This window comes from Scyliorhinus torazame, chromosome 14, assembly GCF_047496885.1.
Source record: "Scyliorhinus torazame isolate Kashiwa2021f chromosome 14, sScyTor2.1, whole genome shotgun sequence".
NCBI lineage: Eukaryota > Metazoa > Chordata > Chondrichthyes > Carcharhiniformes > Scyliorhinidae > Scyliorhinus > Scyliorhinus torazame.
Window position 1 is genome coordinate 187,688,511 of NC_092720.1, and position 21,541 is coordinate 187,710,051.

The window sequence follows — 21,541 nt, forward strand, 5'->3', positions numbered from 1 at the left end:
GCGACTGACGTGGTATCTGTTTCGCCCGAGCCCATGTACCTTTCATATTTTGTAGGTCAGGCTCAAAATTGAGTTCCCCTTCTCTTGAATACCCAGTCAAACAAAACGCACAAACTAGCGAGATTATATCTATCAGGAAGGACTAAACAGGCCAGGGCTCGCTGGCAAAGTGATGGGAGGGGTCATCAACAGTGCAATCAAGCGGCAATTGCTTAGCAATATCATGCCCATAGACACTCAGTTTGGGTTCCACCGATGTCACTCAACCCCTGACCTCATTACAACCTTGGCTCAAACATGGACAAGAGAGCTGAACTCCAGAAGTGAGGTGAGAGTGACTGTCCTTGCTATCGAGGCAGCATTTGACAGATTCTGGCGTCAAGGAACCACAAAAGGAAGATGGTTGTGGTTGTTGGAGGTTCCAGGACATCCTGCAGGAGTTCATCAGGAGAGTTTCTTTGACCCAACCACCTTCAGCTGCTTCATTCGTCCGGTCAGGAGTGGGGATGATCGCTGATGACTGCACAATGTTCAGCACAATTTGTGACTTCTCGGATACTGAAACAGCCTAAATCCAAATGCAGCCAGACCTGGAGAATATCTAGGCTAGGCCTGATAAGTGGCAAGTAACATTTGCACCACACAAGTACCAAACAATGACCACTTCCAATAAGAAATAATCTAACCATCACCCCTTGACATTCAATGCCATTACCCTCACTGAATCAACATCCTAGAGGTTACCATTGACCAGAAACTGAGCTGGACGAGCCATATGAATGCTGTGGCTGCAAGAGCAGGCTGGGAATCCTGCAATGAGTAATTCACTTCCTGACTCTCTAAATCCTGTCCCCCCACTTACAAAGCACATGTCAGGTGTGTGATAGAACACTCCCCAGTTGCCTGAATGAGAGAGCTCCAAACACTCATGAAGCTCTTCACAATGCAGGACAAAGCAGCGCGCTTGATTGCTCCTCCTTCCACAAACACTCACTCCCTCCACCACCAACACACAGTAGCTATCTTCAAGATAGCTAAGTATTGCAGGAAATCAGCAAGGCTCCTTAGGCAGCACCTCCCAAACCCACGACCACTATTATCTAGAAGGACAAGGGCAGCAGACACATGGGAACACCACCACCTGGACGTTCCCCTCCAAGTCACTCACCACCCTGACTTGGAAATATATTGTCCATTCCTTCACTGTCACTAGGTCAAAATCATGCAACTCCCACCCCTAACGGCACTGTGAGTGTACCTACACTTCACGGACTTCAGCGGTTCAAGAAGGCAGCTCACCACCACCTTCTCGAGGGACAATTTATGGATGGGCAATAAAATCTGCCATCTCGAGCGATGCCCAATAAAAAAAAGGCTAGGAAACCACTTGATAGAGGTCTTTAAAATTAAAGGGTTTAATAGGATGCGACTTGCAGACGTTTCCACTGGTGTGGAGTCTAAAACCAGGCACCACAAATATAAAATAAATAGCAGTTTGGCAGTACAGAACCTGAGTGCGACTGAAAAAGGAGACATTTTTTGTCGAAGCTTTTCACTTGGCACTCATCAGGACAATTCGCAAGAATGACAATGTCAGAGAAATCATAAACCTTATCTGTATGAGAGGCAAGTGCTGATTGATTGGCAAGTGAACGTATTTCCACTTCTTCCAATGCAACGCCTCTACTGATCAGAGTCCACTTGTCAATGGGGGCGACATTGGTGGCGCAGCGGACCCGGATTCGATCCAGGCCCCACGTTACTGTCCGTCTGGAGTTTGCACATTTTGCCCGTGTCTGCGTGGGTCTCACCCCCACATCCCAAAGATGTGCAGGGTAGGTGAATTGGTTACGCTAAATTGCCCTTTAAGTGGAAATAAGTAATTGGGTATTCTAAATTCATATTAAAAAAACTTGTCAACAAATCAGCACTCTCTTCTCGTGCAGTATAAATTGTTATGATTTGCCTGACATTGGTATACTTGCATGTCGGCCCCCACCTTCTTAATCTTGCCCCTTCCGTGAGGTGTGGTGATCCTCAGGATAAATCACCACCAGTCAGCTCTCCTCCCTCACAAGGGAAAAGCCATCTGTGGTCAGCTGGGACTATGGCAACTTTACTTTTATTCTTTGAATTATCCTGATGTTTTCCAGATGAAAAGCTTTGATGAGAAAAAAGCCTCTTTTTTTTCCCATCGATGCTCAAATATAACAGTGAGTAACAAATCCAACACAGAATTCAGGAGGAAAACTACTTTACCCAGAGAGCAGTCAGAGTGTGGAGCTCACTCCCATAAGGAATAGTTGAGAGGAATAGTAGCGATGCGTTTAAGGGTAAGCCAAACAAGTGCATGAGGGAGAAAGGAATAGACGGAAATGCTGACGGGGTGAGGTGACATAGGACGGGAGGAGGCCCGTGTGGAGCATAAACACTAGCGGGGGACCAGTTGGACATTTCATTCAACGTAGGCGATTACCTTTGTAGCAAACGAAGGCAAATGGGAAATCGCAGTCTGCTTCGTGCCACTCACTGTCAAGTATGGCCCCGCACATAGGCAGGGAGTTATTGAGGCTGTACGGGTGCCAAAGGGCCCACTTGGTGTAGCTGAATTTGTCTCCGTTGGTCCACATCCATCCGGACACCCCGTCGTTGTACAGCCCGATCCAGTAGGGCTGGTGCGGCAGGGAGGAGATAATCTTGGCCTCCTCCATGTTCCTCGTGCTGGCCAGGTTGGCGTACTGGTTGCGACAGTGGTTCCAGGCTTTACTCCAAGACTGTTCATTCTCTATCAGGAAATAAGCCCTGTCTCCACTCCTAACGGACTGGGGCTGATCTGAAAGAAAGATTTTGACAGCTTTGCCCGGGGTCCAGTCGGGTTCGGGGGGGCCTCAGGAGCCCGACCGAGGCCATTCGGCTCATTGCGCCTCTGCCGGCTCTTTCAAAGGATCATCCGACTAATCCAACCTAACCCCATTCCTGTACAAAATTGGAAGGGGCCCAGACAGGGTGGGCAGGAAAGGCATGTTTCCCTTGGCTGGGGGGTCAATTACCAGAGAATGGGGTGAGTAGAGTTACTGTGATTGACAGAAAGATTAGAGAGAACATCAGGAAAGGTTTTTTCACCCAGAGGGTGATTGGGCACCAAAGATTCCCTGCCTGAATTGATGGCTGAGGTTTAAATACTCAACTCAGTTCAAAGGTACCTGAAACATGCAGCTGAAGCGCTGTACCTTGCAAGGCTGAAAAGTGGGGTTAAAGTGGCGACTTGTTTTTTTTTAAATCTTTTTTTTTTTGGCCGGCGCAGACACGATGGGCTGAATGGCCTCTTTCTGTGTCGTAACTACCCTATGGTGCTACAGTTCTTTTTTTAAAAATGTACTTTATTACAAACATGTATCAATGCAGGTTACAGCAAATAAACTGGTTCCACGGTTCTACAGCACCCTCCCCAACCATCCATCCTCCGTTCTTTCCACGTGGTCTGACGCCTTCTTTCATATTCCAGTATGCACCAAACACCTTTTTGAAAACTATTATTGAATCTCCTTCCAGCAGCCTTAATGGGCAGAAGGTTCAAGCATGAAAAAAAAAAATACTCCTTATCTCCCCTCTGACTCTGCAGCCCAGTTGTAGTCATTTTGTGCAAATTGAAACCATAAATCTCACACTCTGTGCTGTCATTTAATACTGTAATTGAATCATGGCACGATGGTGGAAGCCATTTTGGCCGATCGAACCTTTTGCTGGCTTGTTGAAATAGCAGTCACCTGCCCAACTCTCTTCAACGATTATTCATGGTATTAGCATTCACCACCTTTTCAGGTTGAGCATCCCAGCTCCCAACTACTCGGAGTGAAAAAAGGTTCTCCTTGTTTCCGCTTCAGGTCGTTTGCCAATGATTTTTAGTCTTTGAAACTCCAATTTTGAACTACTCACCAAGACAAGAGGGGGGTGGCATAATGGTACTGTCATTGGACTAGTAATCCAGGGACCCTCTGGGGGGACACTGGTTCAAATCCCACCACAGCGGATGGTGAAATTTGACTTCAGAAGTCCAATGATTTTATTTTTTCTCGTTTTAAAAAAGATTTATTTAGAGTACCCAATTCATTTCGTTTCCAATTAAGGGGAAATTTAGCATAGCCAATCCACCGACGCTGCACATCTTTGGGTTTGGGGACGAAACCCACGCAGAGACGGGGAGAATGCGCCATAAAATAATCGTTGTAAAAAAATCCAGATACAGATCAGGGAAAAAGATAAAGAGAGAGAGTTTGAACTTCAGAAAATGGCCATGAAACATGGCAGTCAGTTAAAATTGGCAAATGTAAAGGGAAACGTACAGTTGGATGATAGTGATGAGGATAGTGAGAAAGAGCGTCAAAGTCAAAGGCTTGGTGGGAATATATTTAAATATGTCCAAGCATTGCCAAGGTTTGACGAGCAGGAGGTCGAAGCCTTTTTCATTTCATTTGAGAAGGTAGCTAAACAAATGAAATGGCCACACAGGACATGTGGGTATTACTGATTCAAACAAAGCTGGTAGGTCGAGCTAGTGAAGTGTTTGCATCACTACCAGAGGAGGTATCTGGGACGTATGAGGAGGTGAAAAAATCCATCTTAGGTGCATATGAGCTAGTGCCTGAAGCCTACAGACAAAGGTTTAGAAATTTAAGAAAATAATTTGGTCATACATACATGGAGTTTGAAAGGCTCAAACAGAATAATTTTGATAGGTGGATAAGGGCTTTGAAAATAGACCAAACGTTATGAAGCTCTCAGAGAAATTATACTTTTGGAGGAGTTTAAAAATTCAATGCCTGATGTAGTGAGAACTCATGTGGAAGAGCAGAGGGTTAAAACTACGAGATTAGCAGCAAAAATGGCAGATCATTACGAATATGTTCATAAATCAAAGCTTGGTTTCCAACATCAGTTTCTGCCGGTGAGGGATAGAAACTGGGGACGTGAGAAATACTCAAGTGGTAAAGGTAAAGGTGATCTGATGGGAGATAATAAGGAGAGTGTACCTCAGATTAAAAAAGAGATCCAGGAGGGTGGAAAAGAAATGAAAAGTTTCAAATGTTTTCACTGTAATAAACTAGGCCATGTAAAGTCACAGTGTTGGTGGTTCAAGAAAAGCACTGGGCAGGCTGATGTGGTAAAACAGGATAAGACAGTGGGGTTTGTTAGAGTGGTAAAGGAAAGCCCAAGGGAAGTGAAGGAGGTGCAAACGATTGTACAGCCTGTTCAAGAAGTAATTGATAAGCAGGTGCCAGATCTCTTATCGAATTTACTTGTGTGGGTAAAGTTTACTCATGTATATCAGGAGGAGCAGGTAAAGAAGTCACAATTTTAAGAGATACAGGAGCTAGTCAATCTTTAATGATAAGGGATGAGGAATTATGTAGTTTGGGAAGAATGTTGCCAGAAAAGGTGGTAATATGTGGAATTCAGGGTGAGAGGAGTAGCGTTCAATTATATCAGGTAAGGTTGAAAAGTCCAGTGAAGAGTGGTGAAGTGGTCGTAGGAGTAATAGAGAAACTATCTTGTCCAGGAATAAGTTTATCTTGGGTAATGATATAGCTGGATCGCAGGTGGGAGTGATGCCTACTGTGGTTGATAAGCCAGTGGAAAATCAGACAACTGAAGTGTTGAAGGACGAATATCCTGGGATTACAAAGAACAAAGAACAAAGAAATGTACAGCACAGGAACAGGCCCTTCGGCCCTCCAAGCCCGTGCCGACCATACTGCCCGACTAAGCTACAATCTTCTACACTACATTGTTCCGGATTGTGTAGTAACAAGGTCGCAAAGTCACAGGTTAAGACAAGAGGAGAAATCACAGAGTGAAGATGAAGTGGAAGTGCAATTATCAGAAACGATTTTTGATCAAATGGTTGAAAAAGAACAAGAACAGGTGGAGGATGAGGCGGATATTTTTAGTTCAGGAAAATTGGCGGAGTTACAACAGAAAGATGTAGAAATAAAACGGATATATCAGATGGTGTATACGGAAGAGGAATCTGAGAGTATACCAGAGTGTTATTACCATAAAAGTAATGTCTTGATGAGAAAATGGAGACCTGTACATATGCAGACGGATGAAAAGTGGGCAAAAGTTCATCAAGTAGTATTGCTGGTAGGATTTAGAAAGGAGGTGTTGCGAGTGGCACATGAAGTACCAGTGGGAGGTCATTTGGGGAAAAGGAAAACTCAAACTAAAATCCAGAAACATGTTTATTGGCCTGGACTACATAAAGATATAGTTAAATTTTGTCAATCATGTCACACGTGTCAAGTGATAGGGAAACCTCAAGCAGTGATAAAACCAGCGCCCTTAATACCCATTCCAGCATTTGAGGAACCTTTTACGAGGGTCCTAATTGATTGTGTAGGACCGCTTCCTAAAACAACAAGTGGGAATCAATATCTTTTGACTATAATGGATGTGTCTACTAGGTTTCCAGAGGCCATTCCAGTATGTAATATTACAGCTAAAAAGATTGTGGAGGAGTTACTTAAATTCTTTACAGATATGCACTACCCACAGAAATTCAATCGGATCATCGATCAAATTTTACCACAAAGTTATTCAAAGAAGTTCTGGATAGTTTAGGAATAAAACAATTTAAATCAAATGCGTACCACCCAGAACCGCAGAGAGCGTTAGAAAGGTGGCATCAGACATTAAAGACAACGTTGAGGGCTTATTGTCAAGATAATCCAGAGGATAAAGGAATTCCATTCATACTGTTTGCAATTAGGGATGCACCTCATGAGTCAACTAAATTTAGTTCTTTTGAACTAATTTTTGGTCATGAGGTAAGAGGACCACTTAAATTGATTAAAGAAAAATTGGTGGGTGAGAAATCGGAAGTTACACTATTGGATTACGCGTCAAATTTTAGGGAATGATTAAATAGAGCAGGTGAATTGGCTAGACAACATTAGAAAGTTGCACAAAAGGTGATGAAACGGGTCATGGACAAGAAATCCAAAGTTCGTAGTTTTGCCAGTGGAGATAAAATTTTAGTATTGTTACCAGGAGTAGGTGAACCTTTAAGAGCTAGGTTTTGTGGACATTATCAGATTGAAAGGAAATTAAGTGAGGTGAATTATGTGGTAAAAACATCAGATAGAAGGAAGACTCACCGCGTGTGTCATGTGAATATGCTTAAAAGGTACTTTGAAAGAGAAGGAGAGAAAAAGGAGGAGGTTTTAATGATTCTAACTCAAAGTGATGTACCAAATTCAGATGACTGTGAATTTGACATACCTCAAATTAAATTGGAAAATGAGGATGTTCTTAAAAATTGGGATAAATTGTTGAATTATCATCCAGCGGAAAAACAAACTGACAATGAAAGAATTATTGATATCACATGAGAAAGTTTGTGGAGATAAATTGGGAAGTACTAAAATGGCTATACATGATGTAGATGTGGGAAATGCTGTTCCAATCAAACAACATCCATATAGACTTAATCCTTTAAAATTGGTACATGTTAACAAAGAGATTGAGAGTATACTTAAAAATGGCATAATTGAAGTGGGTTGCAGCCAATGGAGCTCACCCATAGTGATGGTACCTAAACCAGATGGTACCCAACGGTTGTGTGTGGACAATAAAAGGTGAATGCAGTTACAAGAACGGACTCTTATCCTACCCCACGTTTGGAGGATTGCATTGTGAAAGTGGGACAATCCGCTTTTATTTCCAAATTGGATTTACTTAAAGGTTACTGGCGGGTACCTTTATCCGAAAGGGCGAAGGAGATTTCAGCTTCTGTGACTCCAGTTGGATATACATTGCCGATCTGGTAATTTTTAGCCAGACATGGACAGAACATTTGAAGCATCTTATGGAGCTATTCGATCGACTTCAGGAGGCGGGTTTGGTGATAAACCAAGCCAAAAATGAATTTGGAAAAGCCCAAGTCACTTTCCTTGAGGAGTTGTCGATACCCTCAAGACGAAGGGAAATAATTCGATTTCGTGGCATGAGTGGATTTGATTGAACATATGTACAAGAGTTTTGTAGCGTAATTGCTCCACTGACGGACTTGCTGAAGAAGCGTATTAAAAAATTTCAATGGACAGCGGACTTTCGACAGGCATTTGACTGCCTGAAAGCTGTGGAACCGATACTCCTGTATTGGAGAATTGCAAGGAACTCTGTGATCAGATTGAACTGAAGTATCTAACTGAAAAGAGGAATGCTGAGGCGTAGAGGAAGGGAGGATCGTGCAGAGACTTTCTTGTTCAAAGAGACTGTCAATCGAGAAGGATTTTGGTTGGAGGAAGAAGAGCGAAAAAATAGGGTGGCAATAGTAGGCGACTTTAACTTTCCCAACATTAACTGGGACAGCCATAGCACTCGGGATTTGGATGAAGAGAAATTTGTCAGGTGTATTCAGGAAGAATTCCTCATTCAATATGAAGGTGGCCCGAGTACAGAGGGGCAAAACTTGATCTCATCTTGGGGAATAAGGAAGGGCAGGTGATGGACGTGTTAGTGAGGGATTACTTTGGGACCAGTGACCATAATTCCATTAGTTTTAAGACAGCTATGGAGAATGATAGTTCTGACCCAAAAGTTAAAATTCTAAATTGGGGCAAGGCCAATTTGGATGGTATTAGGTGGGAATTTTCAAAAGTTGATTGGGGGTGCCTGTTTACAGGCAAGTGGACAGCTGGGATGTGGGAGTCTTTCAGAAAGGTGTTAACTGGGGTTCAGGGTGAGCACATTCCTAATAGGAGTGAAGGACAAGGCTGGTAGAAGTAGGGAACCCTGGATGACTCGGGATATTGAGGCTATGGTCAAAAGGAAGGAGGCATATGAAATGCATCGGCAGCTGGGATCAAGTGGATCCCTTGAAGAGTATAGGGTTTGTCAGAGTAGAGTTAAAAGAGAAATCAGGAGGGAAAAAAGGGGACATGAGATTCTCTTGGAAGATAAGGCAAAGGAAAATCCAAAGATCTTTTACAGATGCATACAGGGCAACAGAGTGACGCGGGAGGGAGTAGGGCCTCTTAAGGATAAACAAGGTAAGCTATGTGCGGATCCACAAGGGATGGGAGAAGCCCCAAATGAACATTTCTCATCAGTATTTACTGTTGAAAAAGGCACGAATGTTAGGGAAATTGGAGAAATAAAAAGTAATGTCTTTGGAGTGTACACATTACAGAAAAGGAGTTGCTGGAGGTATTAAAGCGCATCAAAATAGATAAATCCCCGGGACCTGATGAAATGTATCCCAGGACATTGTGGGAGGCTAGGGAGGATACTGCTGGCCCCTAGCTGAGACATTTGAAACATCGACAGCCACAGGAGAGGTGCTTGAAGATTGAAGGGTAGCAAATGTTGTGCCCTTCTTTAAGAAGGGATGCAGGGATAAGCCTGGGAACTACAGACCGGTGAGCCTTACTTCTGTAATGGGTAAATTGTGAGAAGGTATTCGGAGGGGCAGGATCTAGAGGGATTTAGACAGGCAACGGCAATTAGAGAAAGTCAGCATGGCTTTGTAAGGGGAAAGTCATGTCTCACGAATTTGATTGAGTTTTTTGAAGGGGTAGCCGTCATGTAAATGTCCCTTTAAGAAAGGTTTTGTTTTACCACTTGGCTTGTAGCATGGCTTCAGTGATGTCATTTGTGGGTGGAAATGTGCGGTGGCTGTCAGGTGAGAGGGGGTTTAGTTTTTTTGGTTTCATTTTCGGTTTGTTCATTTGGACTGCAGGAAGTTTCCATGTTTTCATTTAAAAGCTGTTCCAGTGAGCTGAAAGCAGACGGAGTGTGCCAATCTGCCTTGGTAACCTTAAAGCTAGAGTTGCTTTCCTGAAACAGTTTTGAATCTGCTGGTTGGAAACTGGATCAGAATCTCAGGGAAAGGACCAGTCCCATTGAAGTGAGATTACAGTGTGCTTGGCCACGCCCTTGAAAGGGGTTTTGCCTTTATTGGATTTTGTATTGAATTGGAACAGCTATTGAGGATTCATTAAGTTATATCCATAGATTGCTGTAGCTGTTGTGTTTTTTTCATGTTTGTAATTGATAACAAATTCTTGTTTTATATATGTTAACCACATTCTCATAATAAACTTTGTTTTGATAAAAGCGCCGAGGTAGTCTGATGAATCACACCTGAAGTGACAGCTCTTGTGCTCATCCTAGCCAAGCTCAACATAAAAGTTATAGGTCAGATGAGCTTCATAATACTTTGGAGTTTCTAAGCCCTGGCCCATAACAGATTGGGGGCTCGTCCGGGATAAAAATCTATATTTCGTGATTGGGTTGGATTAGTGAACAGTGAGGGGTGAGCATATTTGTGTTTGATTTTCAGGTGCTGCATTCAAGTTTAAATAGGGAGTGTGTTGTCAACATGGCTTTTGCAGAGGCCCAGAGGTTTTTGGGGGTGGAGAAGATCACACAAAGTACCTTACAAATGGTGACTAAAACAAAGCTTTTAGGCGGTTGCAGCGATGACCAGCTAAGCCGCACGTTTCGGCGGCTCCAGCTTTGACGGACCTTCGGGCTCTTTTAAGAGCCCCAACGGGAAATTTTTTGCGACGAAACCCGGTGTGGGGTGAAGCAACAGGGAGCCCCCCCCCCCCCCCCCAGTGGGAAAGAAAAAGATCGGCGGCGGCGGCCAGATCATGGAGGATCCTCGAGGGCAGCGGCAGAGGAAAGAAAGGAACAAGATGGTGTCGGAGGGAGCCCAGGCGACATGGGGACCGGACCAGGATGAATTTTTAAGACGGTGTGTGGAGCTGCTAAAAATGGAGGTGCTGGCCCCGATGCTACAAGCAATCGAGGGGCTTAAAGAGACACAAAAGGCCCAGGAGATAGAGCTCCGTGTGGTGGAGCAGAAGGTAACTGACAACGAGGACGAGATCCTGGGCCTAGCGGTCAAAATGCAGACGCACGAGACGCTTCATAAGAAGTGCATCGAAAGAATTGAAGTCCTGGTAAATAGATCAAGGAGAAAGAACCTCTGGATCCTGGGACTCCCCGAGGGAGTGGAAGGAGCTGACGGTGGGGCTTATGCGAGCGCGATGTTACGTTCGCTAATGGGAGCTGAGGCCCCCTCAGGAAGGGGCCCACCGGGTCCCTGCGAGGAGACCAATGGCTGGAGAACCACCTAGGGCGATGGTCGTGCGATTTCACCGCTTCAATGACAGAGAGATTGTTTTGAGATGGGCCAAGAAGGTACGAAGTAGCAGATGGGAGAATGCGGTGATACGAGTGTATCAGGACTGGAGTGCGGAGGTGGTGAGAAGGAGGGCGAGTTTCAATCGAGCCAAGGAGGTGCTGCGTAAGAAGAAAGTAAAGTTTGGGATGTTGCAGCGATTATGGGTCACGCACCATGATAGACATTACTATTTTGAAACGTCGGAAGAAGCATGAACCTTCATTCAAAAATAGAAACTGGACCAGAACTGAGGGACTGATGTTGGAGGGGAAATGACAATGCTGATGTATAGAGGTGTAAATTGGGGAGGGGGGGCACTGAGAAATGTGGGTGGGGGGGAAAAAGAGACACAGGAGGGGGTTTTGGAATGGGAGGACAAGTGCGGGAGGTGCGGGGGAAGCCCGGCGAACCACACACATATGTTTTGGTCGTGTCGGGCAATGGAGGGGTATTGGAGGGGAGTGGCGGGAGTGATCTCGAAGGTGGTGAAGGTCCGGGTCAAGCCAAGCTGGGGGTTAGCTATATTTGGGGTAGCGGATGAGCCGGGAGTGCAGGAGGCGAAAGAGGCCGATATTGTGGCCTTTGCGTCCCTAGTAGCCCGGCGAAGGATTTTACTCATGTGGAAGGAAGCGAAACCCCCCGGCGTGGAGGCCTAGATAAACAAAATGGCAGGGTTCATAAAACTGGAGGGGATGAAGTTTGCGCTGAGAGGATTGGCTCAGGGGTTCTCCAGGCGGTGGCAACCGTTCCTCAACTATCTAGCGGAACGTTAGTGGGAAAATAGATAGCCAGCAGCAGCAGCCCAGAGGGGGGGGGGGGGGGGGGGGAGGGAAGGGGGAGGGGTAAATTGTTTTTGTTCTAGAGGGGGCGAAGGGGCGGGGTGAGCACTATTTCATGTTATGTTGTTAGTTCACTATTTTATTTAAACAATGTTATCTATCAGTTATCATGTTACCGTTTTTGTTGATTTGTAAGGGGGGGAAATTGTGTTTGAAAATTTAATAAAATATATTTAAAACATTTTTAAAAACAAAGCTTTTAGAATTGGCAAAAACATTAGTTAACATTGCCTGACAGAGTACAGAAAGCAGACTAATTGCAGCGGTAGCTGAGCATTTAAAATTACCTGAGACATAGTCAGAATCTTTGGAAATGGCAAGAATTCAATTAAAGATGTAACAGTTTGAACATGAAAAAAAAAAGAATTAAAGCTGCTTGAATTACAGATCAAGGAAAAAGAAAAGGAGAGAGAGGAAAGGGAAAAAGAAAAGGAGAGAGTGGAAAGAGAAAAAGAGAAAGACTTTGAACTTCGGAAACTGGCCATGAACAGGTAGCACAGTGGTTAGCACTGTTGCTCAACAGCGCCAGGGTCCCAGGTTCGAATCCCGCTTAGGTCACTGTCTGTGCGGAGACTGCATGTTCTCCCAGTGTCTGCGGAGATTTCCTCTGGGTGCTCCAGTTTCCTTCCACAAGTCCCGAAAGACATGCTGTTTGGTAATTTGGACATTCTGAATTCTTCCTCAGTGTACCCGAACAGGGGCCGGAGTGTGGCGACCAGAGTAACTTCACAGTAACTTCAATGCAGGGTTAATGTAAGCCTACTTGTGACAATAAAGATTTTTTTTTTAAGTGAACATCAGTTAAAATTGGTGGAGGTAAACAGAAAAATACAGTCTAAGGATAGTGATGAGGATAGTGAGAAAGTGTAAGAGCTTCATAGTCGAAGGCTTGGTGGGGATCTATTTAAATATGTCCAAGCATTGATGAGAAGGATGTAGAAGCCTTATTCATTTCATTTGAGAAGGCTAAACAAATGAAATGGCCACAGGACATGTGGGTATTACTGATTCAAACAAAGTTGGTAGGTAGAGCTCGTGAAGTGTTTGCATCACTATCAGAGGAGAGATCTGGGAAGTATGAGGAGGTGAAAAAATCCATCTTAGGTGCATATGAACTGGTGCCTGAAGTCTACAGACAAAGGTTTAAAAATTTAAGGAAAGAACTTGGTCAAATATACCGAGAGTTTGAAAGATCAAGCAGAGTAATTTTGATAGGTGGATGAGGGCTTTGAAAATAGATCAAACATATAAAGCTCTTAGAGAAATTATAATTTTGGAGGGGTTTAAAAATTCAATTCCTGATGTAGTGGGAACTCATGAGGCAGAGCAGAGGGTTAAAACTGCAGGATTAGCAGCAGAAATGGCAGATGATTATAAATTAGTTTGTGAGTCAAAGTTTAATTTCCAACATCAGTTTCAGCCTGTGAGGGATAGAAACTGGGGAAAAGAGAAATACTCAGGTGTTAAAGGTAAAGGGGATCTAATGAGAGCTAATAAGGATAGTGTACCTCAGATTAAAAAATAAATCCAGGAGGGTGGTAGAGAAATGAAAAGTTGCAGATGTTTTTACTTAATGCACTGAGCCATGTAAAGTCACAGTGTTGGAGGTTTAAGAAAAGCACTGGAAAGGCTAATGTGGTAAAACAGATTAAGCCAGTAGGGATTGTTAAAGTGGTAAAGGAAAGCCCAAATAAAGTGAAGGAGGTGCAAAAGAATGTACAGTCTGATCAAGAGGTGATTGACAAGAAGGTGCCAGATCAAGAATTTACTTGTGTGGGTAAAGTTTACTCATGTGTATCAGGAGGAGTGGGTAAAGAAGTCAAAATTTTAAGAGATATGGGAGCAAGTCAATCTTTGATGGTAAGAGATGAGGAGTTATTTAGTTTTGCCAGAAAAGGTGGTAATATGTAGAATTCCGGGAGCGAAGAGTAATGTTTCGGTATATAAGGTGAGGTTGGAGAGCCCAGTGAAGAGTGGTGAAGTGGTAGTAGGAGTAATAGAGAAATTATCTTGTCCAAGAATACAGTTTATCTTGGGTAATGATATAGCTGGATCGCAAGTGGGAGTGAGGGCAGCACGGTAGCATTGTGGATAGCACAATTGCTTCACAGCTCCAGGGTCCCGGGTTCAATTCCCGGCTTGGGTCACTGTCTTTGCGGAGTCTGCACGTTCTCCCCGTGTCTGCGTGGGTTTCCTCCGGGTGCTCCGGTTTCCTCCCACAGTCCGAAGATGTGCGGGTTAGGTGGATTGGCCATGCTAAATTGTCCTTAGTGTCCAAAATTGCCCTTAGTGTTGGGTAGGGTTACTGGGTAATGGGGATAGGATGGAGGTGTGGGCTTGGGTAGGGTGCTCTTTCCAAGAGCCAGTGCAGACTCGATGGGCCGAATGGCCTCCTTCTGCGCTGTAAATTCTATGATGCCTACTGTGGTTGATAAGCCAGTAGAAAATCAAACAACTGAATTGTTGAAGGACAAATATCCTGGGATTTTTCCTGATTGTAACAAGGTCACAAAGTCACAGGTTAAGACAATAGGAGAAATCAAAGAGTGAAGCGAAAGTTGAAGTTCAATTATCAGAAATTATTTTTGATCAGATGGTTGGAAAAGAACAAGAACAGGTGGAGGATGAGGTAGATATTTTTAGTTCAGGAAAGTTGCCAGAGTTACAACAGAAAGATAGAGAAAGAAAACGGATGTATCAGAAAGCATACACGGAAGAGGAATCTGAGTGTATACCAGAATGTTATTACCTTAAAAATGATGTCTTGATGAGAAAATGGAGACTTTACATATGCAGGTGGAGGAAAAGTGGGCAGACGTTCATCAAGTAGTATTGTCGATAGGGTATAGAAAGGAATTGTTGCGAGTAGCAATGAGATACCAGTAGGAGGTCATTTGGGAGTAAGGAAAACTCACGCTAACATACAAAAACATTTTTATTGGCCTGCACTACATAAAGATGTAGTTAAATTTTGTTGATCATGTCACAAACGTCAAGTGATCGGGAAACCTCAAACGGTGATAAAACCAGTGCCCTTAATACCCATTCTAGCATTTGAGGATCCTTTTACAAGAGTCTTAATTGATTGCGTAGGACCGTTTCCTAAAACAAAAAGTGGGAATCAATATCTTTTGACTATAATGGATGTGTCTACTAGCTTTCCAGAAGCCATTCCATTATGCAATATTACAGCTAAAAAGATTGTGGAGGAGTTACTTAAATTTTTTACTAGATTTGGACTGCCCACAGAAATACAATCGGATCAAAGTTAATCAAGGAGGTTATGGATAGCTTAGGAGTAAAACAAATTAAATCACGGCGTACCTTCCAGAATCGCAGGGAGTGTTAGAACAGTGGCACCAAACATTAAGGACAATGTTGAGGGCTTGTTGTCAAGATTATCCTGAGGATTGGGATAAAGGAATTCCATTCGTACTGTTTGTAATTAGGGATGCACTTAGGGCGGCATGTGGCGCAGTGGATAGCACTGGGACTGCGGCGCTGAGGACCCGGGTTCGAATACCAGCCCTCGGTCACTGTCCGTGTGGAGTTTGCACTTCTCCCCATGTCTACGTGGGTTTCACCCTCACAACCCAAAGATGTGCAGGTTAGGTGGATTGGCCACACTAAATAATTCGGGGTAAAAAATAATTGGGTACTCTAAATTTAAAAAAAAGGGATGCAACTAATGAGTCAACCAAATTCAGTCCCTTTGAACTGATTTTTGGTCATGAGATGAGAGACCATTTAAATTGATTAAGGAGAAATTGGTGAGTGAGCATTCTGAAACTACATTATTGGATTCAGTGTCAAATTTTAGGGAACGATTAAATAGAGCAAGTGAATCAGCTAGACAACATATTCTCTCCCCCCCCCCCCCCACCCCCCTTCCCCCCGCCCACCCCCAGCCAGGTTGGAGAATCGCCGGAGCGCTGCGCGAATCGCGCCACGCCGCCCCGACCCCCGCACGCGATTTCCCCCCCCCCCCCCCCAACCAACGCCATGTGAATCGCGGCGGGCCGCTCTGAGAATCGCCGCAAGCGACGAATCTCCGGCCTGGATAGGCCGAGCGGCCGCACGTAAATGGCCTAGTCCCGCCGGCGCCGTCCACACCTGGTCGCTGCCGGCGGGTACTCGTCACAAAGGCTTGGGGGCCGCCTGTGGGGGTGGGAGGGGGGCTCCGTTCCCAGGGGGGGGCCTCCGGAGCGGCCTGGTACGCGATCAGGACCAACCAATCGGCGGGCCTCCTTTCTTCCGCCGGCGAGTATGGATCCATCTGCCATGTTTGTGCGGGGCGGCCTGGGGGAGGACGGCGACCGCGCATGCACTAGTTGGCGCCTGCCCAACTGCGCGTGCGCCGGACCCAAGGCACCGCCTCTTTTACGCGGCGCCGGGTCTCTGACGCCGTGCCGAGGCCCCGCCCCCATAAATCACGCGACGCCCCTGCTAGCCCCACGGAGGTGGAAGAATAGGGGTCTGGGAACGGGGGCCGACACCGGAGTAAAACACTCCGGTTTTTACTCCACTGTCGGCATTTAGACTCCCGTTGGGAGAATCCCGTCCAACGTTTTAGTATTGTTACCAGTGGTAGGTGAACGTTTAACAGCAAGGTTTTGTGGACCTTATCAGATTGAAAGGAAATTGAGTGAGGTGAATTATTTGGGAAGAATGCCAGATAGAAGGAAGACTCATTGCGTGTGTCATGTGAATATGCTTAAAAGGTATTTTGAAAGGGAAGGAGAGCAAAAGGAGGAGGTTTTAGTGATTATGACTCAAAGTGAAGAACCAAATCCAGATGACTATGAATTTGACAGTCCACAATTTAAATTGGATAACGAGGATGTTCTTAAAATTCGGATAAATTCAGGAGTTACCTTCCAGAGGAAAAACAAACTGACCTGAAAGGGTTATCACATGGGCAGGTTTGTGGAAATAAGTTGGGAAGTACTAAAATGATTATCCATGATGTAGATGTCGGAAATGCTGTCACAATTATACAACATCCATGATATACTTAACCCTCTAAAATTGGCACAGGTTCAAAAGGAAATTGAAAGTGTGCTTGTGGGTTGCAGCAAGTTGAGATCACCCATAGTGATGAAACCGAAACTGGACGGTATCCAACGATTGTGTGTGGACTATAGAAAAGATAATGCAGTTACAAAAACAGACTCTTATCGTATTCCACGGCTGGAGGTCTGTATTGAAAAGGTGGGACAATCAACTTTCATCGCCAAACTGGGTTTACTTAAAAAGTTTACTGGCAGGTACCTTTATCCGAAAGGGCGAAGGTGATTTCAGCTTTTGTGACTCCAGATGGTACATACCAATTCAAAGTTATGCCATTTGGCATGAAAAACACCCCAGCCACATTTCAACGGTTAACTAACAAAGTCATTTCAGGATTACCCAATTGTGCGGTATACATAAACGATCTGGTGATTTTTAGTCAGACATGGAAAGAACATTTGGAGCATCTCATGGAGTTATTCAACCGACTTCAGGATGCGGGTTTGGTGGTAAACCTAGCCAAAAGTGAGTTTAGAAAAGCCCAAGTCACGTTCCTTGACCATACAATTGGATATGGACAAATGGTCCCACGGGATGTGAAAACAAAAGTTATTGGGACTGAAGTTTGGAATGTTGTACCCGGCGTGCCTATGGGTAACATATAAAGGTCGGGAACTCTATTTTGGGATTCTGGAGGAGGTGATGGAGCTTGTCAGAGACAATGAACTGGTGGGAGGAGGACATTGAACTTTGGAGGCGAGATTCCTGTTCCAGCCCTGTGGGGGTTGTTTTGCTCTGAGTTTGGGGCCATCGTTGTGTTTTCTGTTTTTGTTTGCTTCTCTTGGATGGGAATGGGAGATGGTGGGTTGCTCTTTTCTTTGTGTTTGGTGGGGATTGTTAAGTTTGCACTGGGATAGGGGAGCAGGGCGGGGGGGGGGGGGGGGGGGCGGGAAGAGTGGAATCAGTGGGGGGTAGGATACTAGCTGCAATGGGCGGGGTCTACCGGGCTAGCTGGGCAGGCTAGTTCACGGAGGCGCAGTGGGGGGTGAGCAGGTAGTTAGTGTGTGGATGCGGTTGTTGTTTTGTGGTCGTGGGAAGGGGGGGGTGAACTGCTGACAGGGGAAAGGTTTCTAAAAGGTGGTACAGGGAGGGTCGATGACGGTGGGCGCCCGAAGACGTGCCTGAGGAGGCCCTGGACGCGGGCTGGAGGCTGGCCCAGGAGAGGCTATGATTGATCGGCACAGAGGGGGGCTCTCCCCGACCAGGCTGATCACATGGAACGTGAGAGGGTTGAATGGGCCAGTCAAGACGGCCTATGTGTTCTTGAAGGCGGACGCTGCAATGATACAGGAGACACACCTGAGGGTGGTAGACCAGACTAGGCTGAGGAAGGGGTGGATAGGACATGTTTTTCATTTGGGGTTAGATTCCAAAATGAGGGGGGTGGCAATTTTGATTCATAAGCTGGTGGCGTTCGAAGTGGGAACTATAGTGGCCATCTCTGGGGGGAGATATGTTATGGTGAATAATGCGCAATCAATTACTCTCGCGACAAGGTGAGTCATAACTAATAGGCTTTAATCTGCTAGAACTGTTCCACAGCAGCTTTGATACAGAAAGTGAAGGCTGCTGGGACGGCATCTGTTCTTATACTCCGCCTCTCAGGGCGGAGCTATGTACATCAGCCAATGGTAGACTCCTGGGTCTAGCCAATGGTCATCCACCTCTCAGGTACCGCAATACCTGGTATTACCACAGTGAATTGAAATTGGAGTGGATGAGGTTGGTGAATATTTATGCCCCGAACTGGGACGATATAGAGCTTATGACACAGGTGCTGGGGAAGATCCTCGATCTGGACTTGCACCAGCTGGTGATGGGTTGGGGATTTTAATACGGCTGTAGACCCAAGGTTGGATCGGTCGAGCTCAAGGTCAGGGAGGGTATCGGCGGCAGCGAAGAAGCTAAGGGGGTTCATGGAGCACATTGGTGGTGGGGGGGGGGGGGGGGGGGTGGAGGTTTGGGAGGCCGAAAGCGAAGGAATTTCCATTATTTTCCCATGTGCACCAGACGAACTACCGAATTGACTTTTTTATGGATAAGACATTGCTGGCGGGAGTGGTGGACGTGGAGTACTCAGCGATAGTGGTGACAGACCATGCCCCGCATTGGTGGATTTGCAGGTGAGTAATGGGGGGGGCCAGTGCCCGTAACGGAGGTTAGATGTGGGGCTGCTAGCGGAGGAAGAGTTGTGTGAGCGGGTGAGGAAGCCCATTCGAGGGTATGTGGAGACAAATGACATGGGAGACGTTTCGGCGGCCACGGTTTGGGAGGCTTGGAAAGCCGTAGTGAGAGGGGAGTTCATATCGATACGGGCACACAGGGAGAAGGCAGAGCGGGCGGAGATGGAAAGGCTAGTGGAGGAGATCCTGCAGAAGTCGGAAGCCCCAGAGGCGGGGCTGTTGAAGGAGCGGCAGAAGCTGCAGATGGAGTTTGGGTTGCTATCTACGGGGAGGACGGTGGGACAGCTGAGAAGGGCAAGAGGGGCAGTGCAGCAATATGGTGAGAAGGCGAGCAGGATGCTGGCGTACCACTGGAGGAAGCAGGAGGCGGCGAGGGAGATCGGGAAAGTGAAGGACAAGGGGGGAACACGGTCCCGGTGGGGGTGAATGGGGTGTTTAGGGATTTCTACAGCAGGTTATATGAGCGGATTGGGTCCGGTTGCTGTATCAGGCACCAGTGGCAAGTGTGCGGATAAACCAGATGAGTTTGGACTATTTTAGGCTGCACCAGGGGACGAGACAGAGATGTCCACTCTCCCCACTGCTTTTTGCTCTGGCTATGGAACCGTTGCCGATGGGACTGAGAATGTCGGAGGACTGGCAGGGATAGTACGGGCTGGGTGGAGCGCAGGGTCTCACTTTATGCGGACGAGCTGCTTCTGTACATTTTGGACCCACTGGGAGGGATTATGGGGCTCCTGGAGGAATTCGGCTGGCTCTTCCGAGCTTTATAAATTATTATTGGGAAGCGAACATGGTGATGGTCAGGAAGTGGGTAGTGGGGGAGGGGTCGGTGTGGGAGTGGGTGGAGGCGGCCTCATGCAGGGGCACAAGTTTAAGGGCACTGTTAACGGGTGCCTCTGCCTTTCTCGCCGGCTTGGTACTCCACAAGCCCGGTAGTAGTGACTGCCCTGAGGGTGTGGGGACAGTGGCGGAAGCACATGGGCTTGGAGGGGGCGCCGGTGTGAGCACTAATTTTTTGGAAACCACCGGTTTTGCGCTGGGGTGTGGGGGGGGGGGAGGCTGGAATGGAGCTGTTCATTGTTTACAGATGGGGGCTTTTCGTGTTTGGAGGAATTGGAGGAGGAGTTCGAGCTGCCTGGTGGGAATAGGTTCCGCTACTTGCAGGCGAGGGACTTTGTGCGGAGGGAGGTTTCGACCTTTCTACACTTACCACCCCAGGGGTTACAGCATAAGGTGGTGTCGAAAACAGGAGTGGGGGAGGGAAAGGTATCATAAATTTATAAAGAACTCATGGAGTGGGAGGGAGTCCTGATAGAGGAAGTGAAGTGAAAGTGAGAGGAATAGCTGGGTAGGGAGTTCGAGGCTGGGCTGTGGGAAGATGCCCTGAGGTGAGTTAATGCGTTCTCGTCGTGTGCCAGACTTAGCCTGATACAATTTAAGGTGGTTCACAGGGTGCACATGACTGTGGCCCATACGAGCAGGTTTTTTGAAGGGTTGGAGGATAGGTGTGGGCGGGAGGGCCTGCGAATCATGTTCATATGTTTTGGGCATGTCCAAGGCTTAGGGGATTCTGGCAAGGGTTTGCTGACATCATATCAGAGGGACTGAAGGTAAGGGTGGTCCCCAAGTCCAAAGGTGGAGATATTTGATGTGTCGGAAGACCTGGGAGTCCAGGGGTAGCCCCCGGAGATGGATCTTGTTGGCATGGAGGGACTTGGAACCCCAAAATCTGGTGTATGGGTCAGCGACATGGCTGGGTTTATCAGGCTTGAGCAGATTAATTTCGCCCTGAAGGCTTTGATGCTAGGGTTAGCCCAGAGGTAGCAGTCGTTTGTTGACTACTTTGGGAAAAATTAAACGGTCAGCAGTGGGGGGGCGGGGGGGGGTTATAGTGAGAGGTATGAGGGTTGGGTGAGGTGGGAAATGGTTCGTGGGGAATTTGTTATTGGGAAATTATGTATGTAAGCCAGGTTACCTGGGTTGGGTTGTTGGTTGGGTGTGTGTTGTTCACTGTTTTTTTTATACCTGGTGGTTAAAACGCCTTAAGAAAAACATTTTTTTAAATCAGTAATGTGGCAGTGATAAGGTTTGAAAACTGAAATTCTTTGAAGTTGATGTTTTTTTTTTTCTTGGGGGGAGGTGTCATGTGAGTGCCCCTTGAAAAAAGGTTTTTGTTTTTCCACATGGCTTGTAGCCCGGCTTCAGTGATGTCATTTGTGGGCGGAGATGGGCAGTGGCTATCAGATGAGAGG

General features: G+C 46.1%; 1 protein-coding gene across 8 annotated transcripts in view; it reads right to left on the reverse strand.

The window, feature by feature from the left end:
* The window catches only part of LOC140390285 (macrophage mannose receptor 1-like), a 181,856-nt gene that overhangs the window by 133,929 nt on the left and 26,386 nt on the right, over nucleotides 1-21,541 (reverse strand). For 6 of the 8 annotated variants that reach the window (XM_072475309.1, XM_072475310.1, XM_072475315.1 and 3 more), the window contains one exon: nucleotides 2,477-2,833. The exons of the other annotated variants lie outside the window; for them this stretch is intronic. In XM_072475309.1, the coding sequence (XP_072331410.1) occupies nucleotides 2,477-2,833 (357 nt within the window). The remainder of the gene's footprint in view (nucleotides 1-2,476; nucleotides 2,834-21,541) is intronic. 8 annotated transcript variants of the gene reach the window in all.